The following is a 12,530-nucleotide window of genomic DNA, read 5'->3' on the forward strand; positions in this document are numbered from 1 at the left end:
AAGACTTCTTACTTGCACTGTGTTTCTGAACCCAGTTTGGCAATAAAACCTGAGCTAGACTTGTTCAAAGCCACTTGAATGGAATCAGTCAAATTTAGTTTACCGAGTTAACAAAACTGACCAACCTTGATGTAGTGAAACTTATGATAAATAATGTGTGTGTAATTTCTGCCACGCACTAAGCTTCCAAAACCATATAAATAAACAACTACAAGAGTTTTCAATACACAAAGTGTGTATATGTGGTGTTTTGGGTTTCAGGAAGAGATCTGGCAGAGCATTCTGGGAAATGAAGCCTTCCAGAACTCTGGTGCACATGAGCAGTGAAGTGCCTCGGCAGGATTGGTCAAAAAGTTTACCTGCTGTGACGTGTTACAATTCAAAACTGCTACTTAAGCTGTTTTTCTCCCTCAATAAAACATTCTGTTACACACCACATTGGTGTCTCTCTGGTCCACGTGGACCCCTTATTTATTATATTAATAATATTGCAACAAGTATACATAAGTACAGGCCTTTCGAAGTCCAGCACTTGGTTGCTCTTTCTTCTAGAATATTTCTACAGATTGTACAACCTGAAGGTAAACCTATTAAAAGAAGCAATAAACAAGTAAATAATAACTTAAAATAGATGTAAAATGGTAATAATATTCAAAGCCTATTCATAATATGTAATAGTTCTATATAATAGATCTTCTAGATAACAGGTCATTCAAGTGCCGTGCAAAGGTTATATAACTAAGAGACTAAAGGGAGAGTTCTCATTTATAAAGGTCTTTTATACTTGCACTGAAATTCCTGAAATTGCATCAATTAAGGATTTTTTTCTGGTTTCTGAATTGTCTATTTTGTGGACTTTTCTCTTTAAGATTATTGTTTTCTCTACCATCTCAGGTGGAGGATTTATTATATTCTGTGGAATGCCTTGTACTGCCCACTCATGAAATCCAAATCCAATTAGCTGTGAACCCCTGTAGTATGGACAGGTAATGGATGTGCAAGGTCATAGGAATGATCCTTCAGCCTTGCTTTATTTAAGGTGTCAGTACCAGAAAGATGAATCTTTGTGTTTCTGTTTCCAAACAAGTTAGCATTTCTGGAAATTTGCCATGCTTTTTATGCAAACTATCTTGATAGATTTCGCTGGGATGCTTCTGGAAAGACCAATGACAGCAAAGAAAAAATGACCCTTGTGATGTCTAGGCATTGCTCTACAGCTGTCTGAACATTTTAAATTGTGGTTACAAAGCAGCCCTGAGATAATGGTTTATGACCGTCAGAGAGGTGCTTTTTTTTTATAGCTAATACATGCACAAGTAGACAAAATTCAATATTGGGTTAACCAATTTATTAATTTTTCTTCCATTGAAAAGAGTTTTTAATAATTTTCTCACAAAATGGACTTCTGTGAGCTGGAAGTGATGTGATAAAACATAGCTTTATCCAAATAGTTCTTTTGGATAAAAAAAAGTAATCAGGCAGTGTCATCTTAAAAACATACACCTTAAAAATGAACCAAACTTAGTACTGACTTTCTAAGATGCTTGAGAATGTCTTTTTTTGCCAATATCAAAATAAAAACAGTATAAATTTTAAAATACAATTACATTTCTTCTATGTCCAGGCCTTATTCTTTAAAAGAATGTTTATGTCATATTAAAATAAGAAGACATACTATTCCTTTGACTAAAATGATTTGTATCTGCTTTTATTGCTCAGTATGTAAGGCTTTATTTATCTAAATTGCTTTCACACTCACTCTGTCATCGGTGAACAAAACAAAAGGACAGGAAAACTAAAGCATAAAACCTTACAAAATATGAATCAATATGAAAATGTTGAATCACTTAATTGGTTTGCTTCCATAAAGCATAATTTATACCAAGTAATTATACAGTTTTTGTCATTTAAATGTTGAATTAAATATAACCCATCCATTCTTTCTTGAAGCTTATTTTAAGAATTCAAAACAAGCCACAGCCATCCTGGCAGCAAGCTCAGACTGGTCCATTTTTGTTTGTTGCATTAATGGTTAGACCATTAGCTTCTAGGAAGGATGTGCTGAATTATCGTTTTACTTAATCAGCTATCATGTACATAAGTAGCTGAGAGAGCAAGGCCATCAGTTCCCTTCTGGACCTGGATGCATGCCTACAGAAAAGCAGCTTTTGTCCACTCTTCACTGTTCTAAGGCAATGCTGTGTTATACCAAATTTTCATTCAATTTCTTGAGTACCATTGTTATGATAGCAAAAAGGGCTTTCTTTCGCAGTCTTTAACTTTTCTTCCGGTTTTGGCAAGAATCAAACATTGCTATGAAATATTTATTTTAATATTTACAGAAAAGTTCTATCTTTAACAAAGAAACATACCCAATAATGCAGAAATTCAGTGTACTTATGATGAGTCAGGTAAAACAGAAAACACTCCTGGAAATAAATTTCTACTAACAAAATAATTCAGATTATTTTTTTTCCTACAAGTTTTACAGAAAATATCGGTTTTCTGAAGTATCAGTTTTCTGAAATATGGGCCAATACATACCCGCAGGTCAAACATCTCTGACAGAAATATATAATGTTTAGAGGTTTCCCCTTTGTTACACTCCTCATTACTAAGAGACACACAAGGTGAGAGTTCCCCACTGAATATGTTCAAAAGCACAGGTTCTAAATAAAAAATTCCATATTCAGCAGGATAGTCCATGGTGTTTCATCACTGGATGCTGATAACCTGCCTGTTTCCTTAAAGGACCCTTCATAAGATGAAGGTGTTCCATGATACATTTTTTTGCAAGCTTGTAATGTATTTTTTAGCAACGTAGCTTCTTCCAAATATTAATAATATATGTTCTCCTACTTCTACTGTGAATTTTTTTTTTCAGCTCAACTGAGTTCAGAAAAAAATTAAACTTTATCCTGTGAAATGTAGTGTTGCCTTATTTGATAAGGTAACCTATAGCAGAACTTGTTAGGCATAAGCCCTTTGCAAAACTGTGCTCCTGATTATGTGATGCAAAGCATTTACTCTGAAGTAGTCTGTGTTAAAGAATCTTCAGTCTTTTTCTTCAGTCTGCACTTCCTGGCTTTCTTGACCAACAATGAGTAATGGAATACTGGAGGTCTCAACTCCCAGCAGCACTGAGGGGTCCTTAGGTCTTTCCAGGCCTGAACTTGGCACCCATGTAGATCTGATTTTAAACGCTTATTTTTCACATATAATGTGAAAAACACATAAACTTAAATTCTGTACAAGCATTTCTTTAGCTGTGGTACTCAAGCAAATGATAAAATCCATTTCCTGGCAGGTAGCGACTCTGAATCACTACAACATTTTCAAGGAACAAAACTGAAAAGTGCAGTTGTTATGTTAGAAATAAAATTCAAACTCCACTTTTTCTCTGTCAGCTCCTTTTGTTTAGCTGTAATTAACATTTGTGTCTCTGTGAATTTCAGGCACACTACACATCATCTCACATATCACTTTAACCAAAAATGGAACTGGCTAATTAAATCCCCGTTGATTGAGATTGTTGCCTGTAACACATAAAAAGAAAGTCTTTACCAAACTTGGTCCAGTTCACTGGAGTACTCACACTGACATTTTAGCTTGTAAGCCATATTAAGTGTTTTTTATTTTCAAAATCAACACAAACCTCCAATATGATTATGTTCTGTTTTGCTGAGAGTCACTGTTGTAATTTGTCTTTTGTGACATTTGATATAATAGAAAGAGAAGGTTTTCAACGTTATTAGCATGCAAAGCACAGGACAAGCTTGGTCTCTTGTGTGTGTTTTTTTATTCCTTCAGAGCAACAATTGGGCAAAGACGTCATAACTGCAGTTCATGCATTAAATAAGACCTCAAGGCTATCTTCTTTAAAGAGGGTGATATATTCCATGCTTTCTCTGTGTCATGAAAACTGTCTGACACTACATGAAATTTTGTGCATTTTTACACCACCACAGTAGATGAAGACATACAATAAAATAGAAAATTACTAAGGCCCCTAACAGCAAAGGAAGTAAAATATACAACTCAAAACCAGGATGGGAAATAACACAGGGCCCAAGAAGCTTGCCAGTGTACTGAGTTTTTAAGTCTCCTGACAGTTACATTATTTCATCTTATACCTGTGGTACCCTTCCAGCAGTAGTTGAAAGGAAGAAACAAACTGCAGTGTTGGGTAGTTTAACAAGCACTGAAGATGAGGACAGTCAGAATGTTGGTACAAATAGGACCTCTGGGATGATTTGTTTGTTGGTCATATTTGAAGCATCTCACAAATGTTTTGACAGCTTGTCATGAAACTAAAAGAGACATCATGTGAGCTTTGACAAAATAAAATAAGATTGGACAGAGGTGGAAATTTAGGCTAGCAAGTGAAAGCTGAAGTTGAGAACATTCATAGTAGCACAGTCTGAAATGGTCTCACCCTGTACAATCAGGAGAAAAAGATGTAAAGACAAAGTTTTAAATGCCTGTCATTTAAAGGGGTGCACAGAAGTGAGTCACAATTCTGGAAGGTCAGAGTACTTGCTAAGGAATTGGTTCCCATAGAGAAGATTCAAAATTCATTTTTGCCATAGGAAAAACGGGCTTCAGAAAGTTTAAAAACTCTTCTACAGCCATTGTGATACCTGGCTGAAAAGCTGAGGAGAATTTACAGGTGTTGGAAAACAGACAATTTAAAAAAAAATGCAAAAGTACACTATTCAGGTAAAGGGTTCAGTGACGATAATTCTGCATTCTTCACTGGAGAATGCTACAAAAGGTGATGATAGTCCAGTAGGAAATAAAAAAAATGGTATGTCAGACAGAATCAAACTAAGGACAGTAAAGAGGAGAAAGAAAGCCATAATATAAGGCCAAGAGTTAAAATGAGAACTCGTACGGGTAGCTTTACTGCCTAATGCTAAACAAGAATATCAGCATAGTAGCATATTCAATATCTGTGGTAAAGAAGAAAATAAGTCAGGTAGCATACTATCAAGAAGTAAAATACACAGGAAAAGCACAGCAGACCTGATCAGTAAAGGAATAATGATGCTTGTTAAAGGAAGCTCTGTCAAGTAAGAACTAAAGAACAGAACAGTACTAATGTTAGCTAGTCAGCAAAAGTTTTTTAGTTCTTCTAAGTTTTGCAGCAACAATAATTAGTTTAAATGCAATATCTGTGCAGGAGCAATAAAAGACAAAATTGCAAGATGGTTGTACTCAGTGAAATGAATAAATAAATAAATAAATAAATAAATATTATTAATAATTATAAAATGGAAATAAATACAACTGAGGGAGATTGTTATAGAAAATCTGAATGGGATAGCTGAGACTTAGAACACTGTGGGTGATGGGGGACATCATTTTGAAGAGTCACAGCAAATGCACACATCCATTAAAAAGCAAAAGGGAAAGCAGCTAATAAAAGCAAGAACACATCTTTCAATAAAATGAAGTTGTGTCTCAGGAAAGAGAATAGAAAGAACCATAAAATCTGCTTCATCTATAAAACCACAGAAAAGAAGACAGAAACTGAGTTTGAATAAATCTCTACAAATGAGCTAGTAATAATTGTCTTTTAAGACATCTGGAGGCAAAAGCCTGAGAGTAATTGCAAAAAGCCAACCCAAAACTGACATATAGAAGTTCTCAGAAAAGATAAGATCACAAATGTAAAAGTGAATACAATTTTTTCTTTGTTTTCAGTGAAGAATACCTGGGGATTTTTTTTTATCCTGGAACCCTTCTTTATAGGGGACTCATGAGAAGGTTAAATTAGCTATAGAAGCAGTTGTGGAACAAATGGACACAACAGTAACAAATCATTGGGATTAGCTGTTACATGCCCAAGAGCCTGAAGGATGAAATAGGGGAACTATTATGATGTGCAATATTTTGCTTCAAACAATCGTGGCACAAGAAGGCTTGGAGGTACTTATATAACACTGATTTTTTTTGCCCCAGAGATCTCCAGGGAGTTGAGGGGAGCTAAGGATGGATATGACTGAGATGCAGAGTCAAAACAGTAGGAGCAGAAATAATGGACTCAGAGAGAATATCCCATATTGAAAAAAAGAAATCATCAGAGCTTTTTTAAAAACCTCCTATTTTGCAATGTTTTCTAAATTCTTTGAAGAGGTTGACATGCAGGTAAGTATGTAAGGATGGATTCAAAACAAAGGAGGGGAAGCTGTTTGTTGTGATATGTATGATTAATTTGTGTACCTCTAATCTAAAATATGGACTCTCAAATTTTACAGAAGTTTCAAAGCAACAGGGAAACTTGTTGTAAGAAAAACACCTTGAGGGTTGTTAAATTCAAAAACACCAATAAAACTAAAAATGATTAGAAACTTAGGAAATTTTATGGAGTATGGTTTAGCCTATTTTTCAGATACCCTCCAGATGTGAGTGTAAGAGAGAGAAGGAAGGACCAGATGGATCCTTCTCTTAACATGTTTGTTCTTACATGCCTGCAGAAATACAACACATTTTCAGACTGAGTAAAAGAAGAAGGAAAATGTTTATATGAGACAAAACTTCACAGTTGTGGATATGGTTTTGCATCTATTTATACTACATATGGTAGTATTTATACTACATATGGTGGGATTACAATTCATGGGCAAGAAAAGAAGTGAAAATTAAACATTTACCATGATCTTACTGCAGACTCATACAAGTATTCTAATACGAATTTGCCTTATTAACAACTTTTAGCAGTTAATTATTTTGACATAATTATCAAGGTTTATGCTTGATTAGTTTCTGCATTTCTAAGGTATGGGATATACAAAACTTCAATAAATTTATGGAGAGAAACAATCCATCTAATCATACACAGAGTATGCAACTCTAAATTAGCATACTTCTGAAAAGCTTCCTGTAAACTTATTAATGTGAAACATAATAAATTATCAGTGGAGGACCACTATTTTGAGGCTGCAAGTATTTTCAAGGACAGGTATAATCTTCTGGGCCAAGACGCATTAAAATCTGTTTCTGAATATCATAACAATAATACTTAGCATGAGCTAGCTCTGTCTTTGGTACGTGGAAGTTACCTGGAAGGGTTATAACCTTTTGTCATTTGAAGGCATTCATCCAGTTTCCCTTGACAAAATAGCATTTTGCAAATAGTTTCTATAATGTAAATGAAATGAACTCTTAGGCTCAGGTTGGTCTTGTGGAATGATTATATATTTCCCCTAAAACATTCAACTCATAATTTCAAACTGAGCTTTATACAATTTAAAAAACAGGGAAATTCTATTTCTTTTTATAGTATGCTGTTCATTTTCCATGATCTCAGTTTCTTATATAAGGGATTTTTCAAATTAATACCTTCGGTCATACTTATTTGAAAATTAGTGTTTTGAAGTACTACATACTCTTAGGAAATCTGGGCGGGTTGTCGTTGACATCCGTGAGAGTAATGTTTACAGTGGTAGTACCAGCTAGTCCTCCCAGCTGTCCTCCCATGTCCTTGGCTTGGATTAGAACTTGATATTGTTCTTTCACCTCTCTGTCCATATTTGGCAAAGCTGTTCTTATTACACCTACAAGAGGAAATGGAAAAGAGAAGGAATAAATAAACAAAGGGCACTTACAATTTAATACTGGATCTCTTGGACCAGAAATAGAATTCTTCTGAAAAGGTTGCTAAGAGAAGAGTTGGAGTTCATGAAGAAACAGAGGCAAATCACTCAGGCTTTTTAAAAGTGTGTTTGTCAACTATTCAGCCACACAAATGGCTGTTTCGTCTTTTCAAGCGGAGGTGAATTGGTGAAAGACAATGGTGCATTTTCACTAGGGATACAATTGGTGTGATAGTTTCGCCACATCAGAGATGAGGAACACTTCCTTGCACAGAGTACAAAAAGGTGAACAGATCTGGTGGCATTGTATTTTGGAGTCTACATTTTCAATTGTGTCCCACTTGTCAACAAATTTAAACTACTGTAGGCCAAGACAATATTCCTCTCTACAAAAGGAGGTTTTTATTAGAAGTCTCTTCCTTTGCTTGAGAAATTTTTCTTGATATAGCACAACAATGCAATGAAAATCTGAGGCGTTTCCTTAAAAGAAATTAATTAAAATATCAGGGTAAGACATTACCCCAATGACTCTTAATCTTCAGTGATTTGAGACAGATGATATCTAAGTAGGTATGCCATAATCTCCTTTCTGATATGTTGAGAATGTATAGAATAAAAAAGAAGACTTAGAGAGAAGAGGGAAAGAGCAAGAGATGCTCTGAATACAAAAATTAGCTTATAAGGTCATATAGAGCTCTAAGTTTCTGGGTACTCAAAGCATTTTCTTGAAATAAAATGTGTAGGACAAAAATGCATTCTTTGTCAAAATTTTAGAAGTGTATATAGCATTGAAAAATGCTATATGTTCAGCAGTAGTTTTCAGAAAATGGCTCGGTTCACTTTGGTGCAGATAACATGTACAACTGAAAGATAAACAAATTGGAAGTATGATTCTTCCCTGTTATTATGGATTTAGACAGTATTATTTACTAGTATTAAACCATTTGAGATTAAAAGTAGTTTTTCTACCCTGATGTTATAACGGGTCTGAAATGACAAGAAACAAATTTTAAGGACCATTTTTATCTTTATAGCAACTAACCACTGCTCTGTTAACAAATAAGAATAGGAGCCATTAGCTTATAGCACTTTTTCAGGGTCTAGAAATAACTTTGACCTAAATCTGCTATTTCTGGGACCTATCAAAAATTCCCACTGAACTGAACTGTATAACAATTTTCCTTCTCTCCACTGGCAACACGCTGATAATGACAACCTATTTAGGAACCATCATTTTCCTTCCTCATTTTCCTTCCTGGCATATACTGTCCTGCTTGCAGTTGTTCCAGAACAGAAATATTGAACTATAAAACTGCAAAAATTTATTTATATTCATGTGAGATTCATGAAAAAAAATATTTTTATAAATAGGATGAACATTATTAGGTTTCCTCTTGAATCTCTTAATCTGTAATTTGGCACTGTGGAGCCTACATGTTCCACAGTATTTTATAACATCCTTGGTATGCACATTTTAAAGAGAAAAGAGCTGTAAGAATGAAAGACCTCCTGTGTTATATTAGCAATACAAAATAACATAGAATCATAGAGTCACAGAATGTGTGAGTTGGAAGGGATACCTCAGAATCATTGAGTCCAACTCCTGGCCCTGCACAGGACAGCCCAAGAATCACATCATGTATTTGAGAGCATTGTACAAACACTTCTTGAACTCAGACAGGCTTGATACTGTGACTACTTTCCTGTGGAGCCTGTTCCAGTGCTCAGACACCCCCTGGGTGAAAACCATTTTCCTAAACTCCCCTGAATCATCTTCAAGCCATTTGCTTGGGTCATGTCACTGGTCATGAGAATGAAGAGATTGGTACCTGCCCCTCCCATTCCTCTCCAGAGGATGTTGAAGTCTGCAATGAGGTCTCCCCTCAGCCTCCTCTTCTCCAGAATGAACAAACCAAATGTTCTTAGCTGCTCCTCATAAGGCCTCCCCCTCCAGATTCTTCACCATCCTCATGGTCTTCCTTTGGATGCTCTGTAATAGCTTAACATCTTTTTTCATGTTGTGGTACCCAAAACTACACTCAATATTCAAAGTGAGGCCACGCCAGTGAGGAGCAAAGTGGGACAATCATCTCCCTCAATCACCTAGCGATGCTTTACCTGATGCCCCTCAGGACACGGTTGCCCTGCCTGGCTACCAGGGCACTGTTGACTTATTCAACTTGCCATAGACCAGGACACCCAGCTCCCTTTCTGCAGTGCTGCTCTGCAGCATCTCATCCCCTAGTCTATACCCACAACCAGGATTGCCCCATCTGAGCTGCAGAATCTGGCACTTTCCTTTGTTAAACTTCATATGGTTGATGATTGCCTAACCATCTAGTTTGTTGAGGTCTCTCTGCAGGGCTCCTGTGCCCTTCAAGTGAGTTGACAGCTCCTCCCAATTTAGTGCTGTCTGCAAACATACTTAGTATTCCTTTGAGTCCTGCATTCAAGTTATTAATGAAGATGTTGAAGAGAACTGGGCTGAGAATCGAGACCTGTGGAACCCCACTAGTGATGCCACTCTGATGTTACCCCATTCACTATAACTTTGTGCCCAATCTGTGAACCACTTACTCACCCATCGCATAATGTGGTTATTCAGCTCTGTGTTGGGCATTTTGTATCAAAAAGCAGCATCCAAAATTTTGCTCAAGTCCAAAAAGATTACAGAAAAAGATTACAGAAAAAATGGAACACAGAACAGGTTGTGAGGAGAAGATGCAGTTTATCTGGTTGATATATCTGTTCTAGGTACAACTGCGTGATTTCCTCAGAAATATTTCACATGGTTTTCAGACAATGAAGAATGGGCTATCACTGTAGTAGAAAAGTTCCAAATCACCCACTGTTTATTTCTGTCTGGAAGTGTAAGGCCATTCTATATATATTTTTTGTAAAAGACTCTTTATCTTCATGAAAAAAAAAATCAATGAGAATAATTTTCATGTCATGCAATTTTTGTAGGTAATTTTCCTTATTCTGCCTACTCTATTTCAAAAACCTTAGACAAAACCCTGAGAAATATTATTTTCTCCTAGATCATTGGTTCATAGGGACAGAACAAATGTGATTTAGAGTTATCTAACCCCCAAAATAGAAAAATAAAGTAGATGCAAAAAACATATGGGAAAGAAACGGCTACAAAAGTTGTTATTTTAACTTCAGTTTCACAAAGAATATCCAAATTTAAATCAAGGACTTATTATAATATAGAGGCCTTATGTGCATGTAATGGTGTTCTGAGTGTTTGTACATTCTCCTATCTTAAGATTTTACTATAAAGATTATTCAACTACACAGCCGAATATTTTTTTTTTTTGTCTTTTCAAATGTCATCAATATCTAATGTGCAGAAATGTACAGTCTCCATGAGACTGCTGAAAACTGCAAATATTATGTATGAAACCTGGGCCAGAAGATGTGCTTCACAAAGTTATTGACCCATAATTCAACAGGGGATCATTCACTTATGTGAAAGAGAAAATCCAAGTTTCACAAAAAACTTTCAGAATAATTGTTACCAACAATAATCCTGTTGACACCAATTTGGATTTCAATAGTGTAACTGAGGTCAGAAGATGGACTACAATACTGAATCTAAAAAACCTAGAGACATATAGCCATACATAAGAATATCGACCTCATAAACTCATCAGAAAATTGGGTGGAAAGGACCATTTAATGGTGGAAATAGACTTCTTCATAATAGAACAGTATTTGCAGAGGAAAGATAGGAGCGGTTATCTGTTTTAAGACAAGTGCTTTGTGTTAAAAAAGCCCTCAAATTAAAATCAGAAGAGCAATTTTATGGCATTAAAAAGTACTCCCCACATATCAAATTGGAGAACTTAGACTGTGTTTAATCTCCCTGAAATAGCAATAAAAGCTTGCTGTCCCACTTCCACGTGGTTTGCTTATCTCCAACAAGAAGATGGGAAAAGATTAGGTCAGTAAAGAAAAGGAGTAAAGGGTCAGCTGTGTCACTTAGACCCATAGAGGGTAAAAACTATTTAAGTGTACTAGTTTTATATCAGAGTAAATGTTTATCACCTATTGGGAATGATTTGAGAAAACAATATGAGTAAAGTCCTGTGCTTGACAAACAAAACCCTATTCCACATATAAAATTAGGGTCAGTGGTTTCACCATCACTGCTTTGCAATGAGATCTTGATGTAGTAATAGAAAATTCTACAAACGTGTCAGCTTTTGAGTGGTAGCAGCTAAAAAGAAAACAATGTTTGGAACTCTTTGGAAAGGAATAAAGAACAGAAGTGTTATGATTAAACCACTGTACACATCCATATCAGCTGCCTTCTTGAATACTGTGTGTCCTTTCTTGTCCTGATCAGTGTTATGGAATGGTTTCTGTTTAAATATGTCTTCAGTGTAGAAAAGGGGCAACTGGGGAACCATATGGGTCTATAAGGTCATGGGGAATAGGAATAAATAAGAATTAACTGTTCACTGTCTATTGCAACGTGTGAATTATGAAACAAGTTAGGAGGTGTCACTATTTCCAGGAAGCAAGAGGAGCTGGTTCTTCATAAAAATAAACCTTTGCCGTGGAATTTCTAGTAATTTGGTGTGCAGATATCATGCTTCTGGAATGGACTATTCAACACAACTGGGAAGTGGAAAATTTATAAATCAGAAATCCTTTCAGAGTTTTAGTTACTTCGACACTGCTAGTCACCCAGGAACTTTGTAGGAAGTTCTTGAAGACAGGAAGAGTATGCTGAGGGTGCATCACTAAACACTAATTCTTCATCCTTCACTAGAACTAAGCAGGCCATCCCTTTTGGAAGCATTATATGGGGCAACGCGGATTTTTGGTGTGACTTAGTATGAATTTCTTAGGTCCTTCAAATAAATACAAGGGTAGGTCTCAAAATTGTCACTAGAATGCAAGAGATGGTGAAACAAGCCA

The 12,530-nt window shown here is 35.8% G+C and overlaps 1 protein-coding gene across 9 annotated transcripts in view; it reads right to left on the reverse strand.

Moving 5' to 3' along the window:
• Positions 1–12,530, reverse strand: part of CDH12 (cadherin 12) — a 518,528-nt gene that overhangs the window by 61,121 nt on the left and 444,877 nt on the right. For all 9 annotated transcript variants that reach the window (XM_050331367.1, XM_050331339.1, XM_050331330.1 and 6 more), the window contains one exon: positions 7,392–7,559. In XM_050331367.1, coding sequence (XP_050187324.1) covers positions 7,392–7,559 — 168 coding nt within the window. The remainder of the gene's footprint in view (positions 1–7,391; positions 7,560–12,530) is intronic.

Source organism: Myiozetetes cayanensis, unplaced genomic scaffold (genome assembly GCF_022539395.1).
Source record: "Myiozetetes cayanensis isolate MyiCay16 unplaced genomic scaffold, myiCay2020 scf1, whole genome shotgun sequence".
In the NCBI taxonomy this organism is placed as follows: Eukaryota; Metazoa; Chordata; class Aves; order Passeriformes; family Tyrannidae; genus Myiozetetes; species Myiozetetes cayanensis.